General features: G+C 51.1%; 1 protein-coding gene across 1 annotated transcript in view; it reads right to left on the bottom strand.

The window, feature by feature from the left end:
• PKP1 (plakophilin 1) overlaps positions 1-12454 on the bottom strand; it is a 49510-nt gene that overhangs the window by 27033 nt on the left and 10023 nt on the right. The window contains exon 3 of the mRNA XM_053964151.1: positions 3272-3693. Coding sequence (XP_053820126.1) covers positions 3272-3693 — 422 coding nt within the window. The remainder of the gene's footprint in view (positions 1-3271; positions 3694-12454) is intronic.

The raw sequence follows: 12454 nt of genomic DNA, 5'->3' as shown, positions 1-12454 counted from the left end.
CATAACAGGGCAGGTGGAGGAGAATAAACTGCATGAGAAGTTTTAGTGTTCAACCTTCTGATCTGGCAAACAGTGCAGAACTCAGATTTCATCACCAGGACCAACAGCATGGGGTGAGTAAACCCCTGTGTCATGATTTAGTTTATAAGGGAATCATAGAATGGCTTTTCCTGACAAACAGGTCAGTGTTACACTGCTCATCAGGCAGTTGGAGGAAAGGGGCTTTGGTCAGAGCTGCTGCTGTAAGAGGGAGGACTCTGCGGGATATCAGTTATCAGAGACAGCTCTTCCCTGTCTCATACAGACAAAGCCGGTTCAATAAATGGCAGCAGTCACATAATCAAGAGGAGTTGTGGAAATTAAATATCTTTGTCACCAAATGCAGAGGGACTGCTCAGCACAGAGAGTTTGACAGTTATTGCACACTCAGAATTTTGATACCTACACACCACTCTTGCCACCTGAGAACACTCAGTGACCCATTTTTCCTCTCACACCAGCCAGGGAGACCAGATCCACAGCACAGGATGATTGAGAGGCACCACTGTGGAGCCAGTCCATGGGCATTACAGAGTTTTTACCACAGACAGACCCAGTGGAGCACAGGTCCACTGTAATCCCTCTCACAGCAGTGGAAATCACCCCATGGATCACTTCAGAATGCATGGAAAGCATCCAGCCCTCCCCTGGCTCTTGCAGGCTACTGGCAAACCTGCAGACAAGACATCCAACACATCCCAAAACAGGAGATCTGCAGCACAAAAACTGAACAGAATTCTCCATGTCACAAAGGCACAAACTGCACCTGGAGAATGACCAGAATGAAAGGACAGAGCCCCAAACTGGGAAGTGGCAGCAGCTGTGACCCAGCTGAGCCCTGTCCCTGCATGTGGAGGTTAATAATGGGGTACCTACAAGCAAAGCTCTCCTTACTCAACATCGGGGGAGCCAAGGGAAGATTGAAATCTCTAGGTGGAGAATCCTCCAGACACAGCAGCCCTACATAGCAAGGAGAGCCCAGATATGTTCCTGACCCACCTCAGGAGCCCCTCCCCAACAAGAGCACACTGAGAGCAAGGCCAACAGTGCCCTGCAAGACACTTCTGAGGGCTAAGAGTCATCCAAAAGAGTCATTTTTCCAAAGAGGACAACTTCGTATGTCTCCAAAGCTTTAAGGACAGCTGCTCTCAGCCTCCTCCCCTCTGAGCACAACTCCTGTACCAGGTGCCCCCTGCACCAGCCCAGCTCTGCAGAGCTTCAGGCAGAGCAGGGGCTGTGCCACAGCCACATCAGATTCACCCAGGGGACACAGCCCCAGCTGAGCCCACAGCTCGAAGCCCAGCTTGGAGCCCAACTTGGAGCCCAAGGTTTCCAGAGCAGAACCAGTTCTGCCAGATGAGCCGTGCCCCAAGCCAGGAGTGTGTAAATGGAGCCACTCCCTAACCAAGGGCAGCCAGAGCTGGAGAGGATCCCTCTAAAAACAGCAGCTCTCCTCTCAGAAAATGCCATCATTCTCCAAGTGACCTCTCCCAAGTCATGACCAAGCCCCTGACCATGGCTTTGGCCAGAGCCTGCCAGGACTAATTGCTCCAAAGCTGTGTCCTCCCTAGGAGAAGGCAGCTGCAGCCCTGAGTTCAGGCATTCTGCCATCCCCCCCACTACACTTTTCTGCTCTTCAGTGAGAAATTCCCTAGAACAGATCACTTCCAGTTTGTGTAACATCTCTGGATCCTGTTCCAGAGGATTTACAGAGCTGCTGACAGCAGCAAGCCAAAGCCACCAGTGCTCTGGGCTGGCCAGGGCTACTTTGGCATGTGTCAAACATGGAATAACTGGGCACATGGGCAGCCAAGGGTTCATGATAACATTCTAATGGGGCGGTGATGTTTCTTGGCATCCGTGCTCTGGGATACACCCTCCTACTCAATCCCAAAGGAGGGAGGCTTAGTCAGAGTAACCTGCGACATTCAGATGTGGAAAAGGGCACAGTCTGGCTTATGCTGCTGAAAGGGAAGGGGATTTTCTCAGTATCTCCATCATTCCTTGGGGCAACAACTCAACAGTTTCAGGCCTTTGGTGGGAGTTGTGACAAAGTCCATGAGACCTGATAAACAGTTTCACACACATCCTGCAGTGGGAAATTTCTCCTTGGGACCAGGGACCACCAGGAATGAATTCAGGAGCTTTTAGGGTTTGTGTGACAAAATTCCCCCTCTGTCAGGGAGTTGTGAGAGCTTCTGGGCTGGTGCAGAGCAAGTCCTGCGTGATGGTGATGCAGCACGGGAAGTGCAGTAGCCCCGCGAACTCTTGTGGAAGCTGCAGCCCCTCACTCTCCAGCTTTCACTGCAATGTTCTGCAGTTCAAAACATGCAAACCATGGTCTTCCAAGACTATGTTTTGTGCAGACCAAGCCTCTCCCAAGGCTGCAACAGAACATGGTTGGTGCTCCAGAGCTGGAGGTAGCACAGGGCATTGGGGCAGCATTCAGTCACCACCCAAACCAGGTGATTGTCAGTGGGAGCTCTGCTGCACTCACAGGTACATCCTTGGGAGGGTCTGAGCTCGCTGCCTCTGCTTATAGGCAACATCTACAAGAAGGGATCTGATGCTCAAACATGATGGACCATCCTCCACCCTTATATATTTCCTACTCAAAATGAGACTGGATGCTCTGGACAGGAAAGAATTGAACAGCTTCCACTGGCTCCTCTTTCCTGGTTAGTCAGATTATTCCAATTAGGATATTTATTTCAATTTATGACTCAGTTTTTTTCTGAAACCCAAATCAGACCTTTTGGACAAATGAAGCCGGAGCTGGGTGGAGAGAAGAGAGGGAAACAGCACTGCTTAGCACGCTCTCAGTTCTGCTCTGAGTCAGACCCTCAGGAACTGACTCCTTCCAAGACAGGTTTTTTTTGGGTAAGTTTTCTGCCAGACTGAAGCAGCAGGACAGCCAGAAGAGACACCCTGACACCAGGCCTTCTGCTCTTCACCTCCCCATCCTCATATCATTGTGGGTTAATGCCACCACAGACACTGAGGGATTGCGTTGCCCAATATCACAGAGCTACAGCAGAGATATCTGCACTGAGCCAATCCTATCAGTTCCCCTGCACAGCCCAGGAAACGAAATAAAGCCCTTAAGAGTGACTCATGTGACCCATTTTGCTGCAGGACGCACTGGTAAGGGCTCTCCAGCAGCTCAGGTGCCCGGCTCTGGTGGACAGAGCTCCCAGCACTGTCCACACTCCCTCAGGGTCAGGGCACTTACTTGGAGCTGGACTGGGCCTGTCCATAGACCCCGTCCTGCTTGCAGCTCATCATGGGCTGGGCATAGACCACGTCGGGCTTGTTGCTCGAGGGGCAGGACAGGGCCCGTGCTGGCACTTTTTTACTGGTCCTGCTGGTCCCCTGCTGGGTGCTGCAGCTGCTGTAGATGCTCTGGCGGTTGAGGGTGGCCTTGTGCTCGGCCCGGCCGCCGCCGTGGGCCTTGCGCAGGGTGCCGCGGGGCGGCTCGCAGTAGAGGTCGGGCTCGCTGCGGCTGCTCTTGATGTTCTGCACGAAGCAGTAGTCGCTGCCGGGCCGGGGGCTGCACAGGGCCTTGCCGTGGGCCCGGCTGGCCCAGCCCTCCATCTGGCTGTAGGAGCTGTAGCGCCGGCTCTCCACATCCCGCTTCAGTGTCCCGTTGTAGAGCTGCCAAACAGCAAACACAGCGCGTTAGGGCTGAGCTGAGCTCGGCACCGCCAGGCCCACCTGGCTGCCTGTTACCGCTTTCCTGGGCCTCTCGAGCATTTTCGTGCCCAAAATTTATCCGAGGTTATCCAACCTGCAGCCCTTACAAAGGAGCCAAACCCCACCTGGATATTAGGGACATTGAGGGACCAGGATGTGGGATCCACGAGCTTTAAAGTAGAACTGAAAGCTGAAACATGACCCTGGCAATAGAGAAAGTGCTTTATTCCCAACACACAGGGTCTAACCCATCCTGCAATTACACGAGCTCACTGCATATCTCTCACCATCATGGAGCTTGATGTCCCATTCTGACTTTCCAGCAATCCCTGCACTTATTTTTAATTTCCCTCCCATCTATTAGTTCCTTAGAAAGGGAGTAAAGGGAGTGAAAAATGAGTAAGAAGGGATTCTTGAATCTTGTTTCTTGTGCCAAGAAACAAGTGGAGACAATGAATATCTGCTTATGAGTTACGAGGCGTGTAGTATCTGCTCAGATAATGGGATGCTCTGGGAACAATGGGGGAATATGCAATAAAAACTAAGATGACTAAGACAGGAAGTAAAAAAGAAAGGATAAAAGATGGTAAAATAAACTATCTACAATTAGCAAAACAAAAAGATGGTTTTAGCTGCCCTGCTGTCAGTTCAAAATCCCTTCACCACTTCATCACAAGTCCTCCAGATTTGCATCAAGTTTGCCACACCAGGATTGAATTCAATCTTCTTCTGCAATGTTAAACCCTTGGGATGTCAGTGCTGGCTTGTGGGAGCTTGCAGGGTTATGTCCAAATGAGAGACAACTCATTCAGGTGTCTACTGCAGAAAGGAAAAGAAATTAAACAGTTTTAGGGCTGTTTGCCCTATTATTGCTGAGTTTGCTCTGCATCCCCTCAGCAGCCTGGCAAGGAGATCTCCAAGACATACAGTAAACAGGGATAAAAAGAACTAAGGAATAAAACTGCCTTCCCCATATCCCTTTGATTATCCTGAGAAAGTTCATCCATGGTGTCCTGTTGGATCAAAGTGTTTTTTTCTCATCCAACTCTAAGCAGTAGCATTTTGGGTGATGCTTTCTGCAAAGGTCACCCAAGGGTCCCTTTGGCTGGGAGAGAAAAGTCAACACGGGCTCCTAATAATTTCCTTGGAATTGTGAAAAGCCTGCGCCTGGTGTAGTAGTTCATGTCACTGAAAAAGAAATCCGTATTTCCTAACCTAGAAACACTCTATGACAGATAAATTGGAATCCTCTGCCGGCTCACCCCGAGTCCCTCAGCTCTGCCCTAAGTCCATCCCAGCCCCAGCACACTCAGCATCATTCCTGCCTCCAACACTCTGCAGAATTGTCATTATGTTAATTAATTAAGCCAAATATTTCCATTAACAAACCGATCTTCAGGAATGCAGGGAATCCTCTCGGATGTGTCCCCGAGAGCTGCAGAGGTAACGGCTGAAACCCTTCCCAAGGGGCTCTCTGGCACCACCTGGGTGGGACTAAACCCTTTCATCAGCTCTGCTGATGCCCAGATCACTGTTCTTTGAGTCGTTTTCAGACTTTCAGATGTTGATCTAAACAGGTGAATTGCTGCAAGGGGAGAAAAGGGAAGCAGATTCTCTCTGTGCCTTCTCTGGAGGACACAGAACAAACATGGTGCTGAGTGGGGCAGGGGCAGGTTCGGAGCCTCCTGCAGAGCTCCCTGCAGAGCTCCCGGGGTTTGGAAGGACAGGTCGCAGGTGAAACGAAGAGCCAGGGTGAGGCACATCACAGTAGACTGTGATGAGTCTTGGGGGCTCTCTGGCAGTGGGACAAGCCCTCTGCTGCCCAGGATAAAATCCAGAATGGCCACATACACAGGCTCTCTCCATCCCAGGTTTGCTTGGGATGCAGCACACACACAGCAACGGCAAAGTGACCTTCCATGGAGTCATGATCTACCATATGTATCCTTCTGAGGTGATATCATCCTCATTTCAATTCATTTTCCTGGGTTCAGAAACCCTGGGGACAGTGAGGGATGGATAGGGTTGCAGTGGGAAGATGCAGGGTGGACTTTGTGCTCAGTGGAGCTGCTGGCAACAGCTGCAGGACAGAGAGCAGCTTAGATGTGAGCCCTGCTGGTTTTCTTTATGAGTCAGTTTAAGCTGGGATTATTCTGTAGGGCTGTCAGAAGCTTGGCAGAGCTGTGGAGCCCCTGGGCATCTGCTGAAACCGACTCAGGGAGCCTGGAAGAGGAACTCGTTGTTTATCTAAAGCTGGGACTTGCTCTGCAGTGCACTCACTGAGAGGAGGGGGAGTTTGCTGAGACAGAATCATGGGTCCTCGATTTCCTGCTGGGTTTTAGAGTGGCCATAGCATTGTCCTCTTCCTTGGCAGCCCTGAGACGGGTGAAGCTGTTTGCAAAGACACCATTCTGCAACACAGGAGCCCTGGGCTGCAAGTCCGAGCAGGTCCTGGCAGGGCGGGGGAGCCTTTTGCAAACTCATGGGAAAATTGTTCCCGTGTGATGTGAAGCTCATTACCAAAGGCAGTCCACGACTTTTATTGCTGATTCTACCAGATGCTTGGCTGAGCCCATTTTAATATCTTTCAAGTGGCACGGACCTAATTGGTATCTCAGAATTCCTTTTTGCAGCAGGAGCCTGATCCAACGGCTCCAGATCGATGAGGGTTCTCCTGCCAGCTCCAATGGACCTCAGACCTTGAGTCTATGAATCCCTGCATGACTGGGGCTGACCTGATCCCTTCCTGTTCCTGGCAAAGCTTCCCCACACTAAAATCTAAATCCCTGTGTTGGATGCTGACCCAGCTAAGTCAGGGACCGTCACTTCTAGCACTGGAGCAAATGTGGCTGAGGGAATGGAATTCTCTGCAGCCATCAGTGAGACAGGGTGCCCAGCAAGGAGGAAGGGAAGCACTCTGTCTGGAGAGATGCCATCTCTGAGGGGGAAGGTGTCACACAGTCTGTGGTTTAAAGAGCCACCTGACAACAGCTCCCAACTTCTGCTGATGCCACTCCACGTGCAGGGAGCTCTCCCTGTGCAGAAGAGCAGCAGTGAAAGGAAAGAATCAATCTCTGGCCTTCAGACCTCATCAGTGCCCAGATTTCCTAATGCTGTGAATTGCATCTGCCCACTGCCCATGGGTGTGTGCATGGTGTGCCATCCACACCTCTGCCCTTCAGGAGTGTGGGGAAATGCTGGGGAAGACCAGGAAGTCCCTCACAGTGGGGTGGAGACAGAAAGCAGTGATTCCCTCTGCACTGCAGGATCTGGGAAGCATTTTGAAGGGCTCAGGCTGTCACTGAGACTTCTCCCCCCAGGAGCTGAGAAGTCAGGACAGCTTGGAAGGAGACACCTTCCATCATACAACTCCTTGGATTGCCAAGGAGCAGCCCAGAAAACCATCCCTGTCCTGGGCTCATCCCCCAGTGTGGGCTGCAGGGAGGGAGAGGATTCTCCCATCTACTCTGCTCTTGTGACACCCCACCTGGAGTACTCTGCACAGTTCTGGTGCTCCGATCATGAGGACATGGAACTGTTGGAGCAAGCCCAGAGGAAGCCACCCAGCTGATAAGGGCACTAGTACAATTCTCCAGTGGAGACAGGCTGGGACAGCTGGGAATGTTCAGCCTGGAGAAAAGAAGGTTGTGTGGAGACCTAACAGCACCTTCCAGGATGTGAAGGGGCTACAGAGAAGATAGAGAGGGATCTTTCATCAATAACTGAAGTGACAAGACAAGGAAAATGGCTTCTAACTGCCAGAGGGCAGTGTTAGATGGAATTTTGGGGAGAAATTCTTCCCTGTGAAGGTGGGGAGGCCCTGGCACAGGCTGCCCAGAGCAGTTGTGGCTGCCCCATCCCTGGAAGTGCCCAGGGCCAGGTTGGACAGAGCTTGGAGCCAGCTGGGAGAGTGGAAGGTGTCTCTGCCTATGGTAGGGGGTGGAATGAGATGATCTCGAGGGTCTCTTCCAACCCAAACCCTTCTGCAATCCTATGATTCTGATTCCAGCCATTCCATCAGGCCCTGGCAGTCCCCTGTGGCTTTAGGATGCAGGAGGATGCTCAGGTGCAGCCAGGCCACCTGACATTCTGAATTTTAGCCTCCCCACTGTGAAATGAGTGTGTCTGTATGAGGCCAGGCCTAGGGAGCTGTTCATTCACAGTCAGACAGGGAAGGCAGGGAGGAAGGAAAGGTACTGGAGATGAGCACTGGTGGCACTCCTGCTCCTGTCAGGCCCAGGGAGGAACACAGCAGCACAGACCTGCCTTTAAATTAATGAGCATTTGTGGATCTCCAGTTCTCAGCCTGCAGTATGTTCTAGGAACAACAAGTAGAATATCCAACACATGAGACAGGTAAATAAATGTCTTTAACCTCTTATTTCAGCTGAAATAAAAGTGGTTCTAGAGAGAAAGTCAAAATGGCATTTTCCCAGCCATCAGCCATGAGTCCTTTTCTGTTTTTTCCTTCCATAAACCCTTTTGCTTGGCAGGAAAAGTCTCTGTCCTTCCCTTAGTTTCCAGAGAAGCAGAAGCATGGAGCAAGGTGCATCAGCCCAGGAATGGTGCCCGCATCCAGCTCTGCCTTCCCACGTCAGAGCCCTCCCAGAGAACTGGGTGGTTCTGATTCCGCATCTGAGGACGCCATCAGTTCATTACCTGCCTGGATTTTTTTCCCTTGCAATTTGTTTGTTTCTAGAGCAGCAGACAGAGAAGTGAGGGCTCCGTATAAACACGTCAGGAGCAGGTTTCTCCCAGGCTGGAGGGCAAAGCACAGGAGATGCAACCTGAGCGGGTCCCACCCTGAGTGCTGGGTGGGGAGAGCTCCTCACGCTCCTTGCGAAACCCTCTGACTGCTGCTCCCTCCATGGCAGGCAGAAAAATTGCAAAACCAGCAAATACATTGTTTATCTATTTCTGAAATGCTCCTTCCCACCTCACCCAGGAGCCGCCTTTCCCTATGATTTTTCATCTCTTTTTTCTCATTCTCCTGAGATTTAGGTCTTGCTAGTTCCATAAGCTCTGGCCAAGGAAGGCAGTGTCCAACTTGCTGTTCCAAAGCCTAAAGCTTTGTGCAAACCTCCCCAGGACACCAGGCTCTGACCAAGCAATGATGTGCAGTAACTCTAAACCTTTGTTTTCTCTGGCAAGTTTATCCAAACCACTCTCTTTTAGGGTTCCTTTAAGCTTGTATGCATTGTCACAACAAACAACAAATTCTGACCTGAAATCCTTAAGGAACAAAGCTCCCACTGACAATGAGAGGTTTTGGCCAAAGAGGCAAAGGCAGGCAGGGACAACAGTGACCACCTCTTGTTCAGGTAATGCTCTTCAGAAAGAAAGCTCTGACACTTTGTCCCACAGAGGATTTTTGGTTACAAATATTCCTACAGTCTCTGGTGCAGAGGGATCACTGGTGTGTGTTTCTCATTAGTGCCATAACAGATGTAATTACTACAGGTAACTGCTTTAATCCAGCACCACCAAACCAGCCAAATATTCCTTGGTCTGGGAGCATGGTTGCTCCTAGATCCCTTGTTAAAGTAACATCTGGGCGCCCCTTGGAAGAGAGACACTGAGGGGCTGGAGCTTGTCCAGCTAAGGGAACAGAGCTGGGGAAGGGACTGGAGCACCAGGAGCAGCTGAGGGAGCTGGAAAGGGGCTCAGCCTGGAGAAAAGGAGAAAAGGAGACTCAGGGGGGACCTTCTGGCTCTGCACAACTCCCTGACAGGAGGGGATAGCCTGGGGGGAGTCAGGCTCTGCTCCCAGGGAATAGGGACAGGACAAGAGGAAACGGCATCAAGTTGTGCCAGGGGAGTTTCAGGTTGGACATCAGGAGGAATTTCTTCATGGAAATGGTTGTTAAACATTGGAATGGACAGCCCAGGGCAGCAGTGTGGCCCCTGTCCCTGAAGGTGTTCTGGATCCTGCACTCAGTGGTGATGGGTCAAAGGTTGGACTCGATGATCTTAGAGGTCTTGTCCAACCTCAGTGATCCTGTGATTCTGTGAAAGCCCCAGCTCAGCTCTGTGGGGATAAGGATCTGCTGGAGACAGGACACATCTGAGATTCCCTTCCCAGCACATCCAGGGTTTGTTTGCCCTCGCTGGGGGCACTGCTGGGGGGACACATCCACATCATGTGGGGGATTTCCTTCTTGTGGAAGCAGCAGCACGGCAAGCTAGGTGGGCTCTGTACCTTGTCCTGGTCCTGCCTCATCTTGGTCACACTGTGGGACCTGGGAATGCCCCAGTTCCCTGCCAGTGATGGACCTGCCAATCCAGCAGACCCAGGCAAGAGCTGGGAGGGAACTGAGCCTCAGAGGTGCTTGCTGGTGGAACCCCACGTGCTGCCCTCCATGTGTTTGGGATTTGTTGTGCCTCTCCAAAGCTGTACCTACAGCTGGGGTGAGCACCAAGATCCCTGCAATCCATGGACCACCTGACTGTGGCTGTGGCTTTGCAACACTGCTGGAGAGACTCCATTTTTGGGGTGAACTGAGCTGTCAGAGACAAGGGTGTGGCTCATGCTGAGGCTTCTGCCAGGACTGCACTGCTCTAGGTGCCCAGTCCAGCTTCCTTAACCCTCTCCCAGGTTTTGTCTGTCTAAACTGTGGTCACAAATGACCCTCCTGTGGGACCTGAGGTGCTGCTCACACCAGGACACAGTTCCTGAGGCTGGAGGGCTTTGGGAACTGCTGGCCACCCACAGCTCACAGTGGCAGTAGGGTTACAAACGCCTCTAAAGCTTCTCTGAACCTGGGTTGAGGTATCACCCTGACACAGAGGGGTTTGCAGTCACGGATCCTCCTGTTACTGCATCCCAGTGTGGTATCTGAGCAAAGGAATCCCCGAAGGCTGAACATCCTTGAGAGCTGCACCAGCCCCTGACACATGAGCCACAGAAATGCTGCAGCCAAGAGCAAACCCACTGCCCTCCAAGTGCCCCCTGGAGAGGCCCCACTGGCTCAGTGTTCCTTGCACTGGCAGTGAGAAGGTGCACACTGGGACAGCGATGCTGCAAACGAGGCACCCCACAAGGGGAATTAACAGAAAATAATCTGTAATAATGGGTGAATCACAGAGTTTAATCCAAAGTGTTAGAAACAAAGAATTATGAAGTCATTAAATTAGAAAAGCCCTCTAAGATCAAAGAGTCGCTTCATTAACCCAACACTGCCACATTCACCCTAAACCATGTCCTCAAGAACCACATCCACAAGTTTTTGAACACTACCAGGGCTGGGGACTCTACCACTGCCCTGGGCAGCCTATTCCAAACTGACTGATCCAGAAAGAGCTCTTCCTCCAGATCCATCATTTCTCTTACTCTAATATTTGAACATCAGTCTCACAAGATTGGGAAGAAAACTCAGAAGTGAAAAGTTTGACATTTCCAGGAAGACACAAAACAAGACAAAAAGAGGAAGTCAGGGATAGCAGCTTTTAAGAGCTGTGGGTGGGACAGGACACCTTTAGTGCCACCATCTGAGGCAGTGCCTTAGATGAGGGCACTCCAAGAGCAGTGTCTCAGGTGCAGGTGCTGTGGAGCAACACCTGGACATGGATTTCCTGCTGCACCTTTTTAACTCCAGGGGGACTAGGAGTCAGTCATTCCCCTCAATATTACACTGAGTCACCTCCCTGGAGTATTTGAGTTTGCCTGTGCACCCCAAAGGACTTTGTCACTTTTCAGACACATTCACAGCACCACCTCCAGCTGGAAATAAGTCCAGCAATTTTGCCTTCAAAAACAGATTTGCTTTATCTTTGATTTTACATCTTACAACCCAGGAATTACAAACAGGAAACATTTTTCAGGAAGCCCAGAACCTGCACAGACTTCAAACAGGTCTGTAGACAAAAGCTGAAGTTATCCCAAGCTGGAAGCTGGTGGCGGATGTGTGGAACCTTTAATACTGTCTGGAAAAAGCAGAATGGAGGAAGCTGCTCAGTGTGGTTGGGGAGTCTGGTGTCTGTTGAGCTTCTTAAACACATTTAGGCTTGAGGTTATGTGTTCCAAAGTGCCAGTGGCACCTGGGACTGCTTGCCTGTGAGTGCAGTCATCTCCCTGTGCACTCATCTCCCTGCTCCATCCAGCTCCAGCGGCAGGAGATAGGGATCCAGGAGGGCTGATTCATCCTGACCTGACAGAACTCCCAAGCAGAGGAGATGAATCACCGCCCCTACCTCTGCCTTTGTTGGCCAGGGGAGGAGTCAGACAACTTGTCAGGACTAAATGGCTGATTCTCAGATAGACTCAGGTAAGACAAAGTTTACTGTGACTCCTTCAGTCCTTTTTGCTAAAGTAACCCAGATCCTGCAGACCTTTATCAAAAATATTTAGAATTAAAGACTTGAATGACACTCAAATTTGGAGAAAGACCTTCCTTCCTCAGTAAGTGCAGAGGAGTCTCTCAGAGAACAGAGCTGCCTAAATCCCCAGTCAGCCTGAAGGGACTGAACTGTTGTGTCCACGGGACTCTGGTGTCTAATGGAGGTCCTGAACTTCATCACCTTCATCACCACCTTCCAGCTGTTCCCCAGAACACCAACACTGCTGACTGAAACCCCCAGCAGCCAGTGGCATTCCCACCTACCCAGCATTTGTCCAGCTGCCATAATGACTGGGAGCAAGATCAGGAACTAACAACAGGAAACAATAACCCTCACCTCAGCAGCAGGAGCTGCAGCAGCACCTTACCAGCATGAGCAGAGCCAGG

This window comes from Vidua chalybeata, chromosome 24, assembly GCF_026979565.1.
Source record: "Vidua chalybeata isolate OUT-0048 chromosome 24, bVidCha1 merged haplotype, whole genome shotgun sequence".
NCBI lineage: Eukaryota > Metazoa > Chordata > Aves > Passeriformes > Viduidae > Vidua > Vidua chalybeata.
Note: the sequence above shows the minus strand (reverse complement) of the source record. Positions and strands in the feature narration are given on the sequence as shown.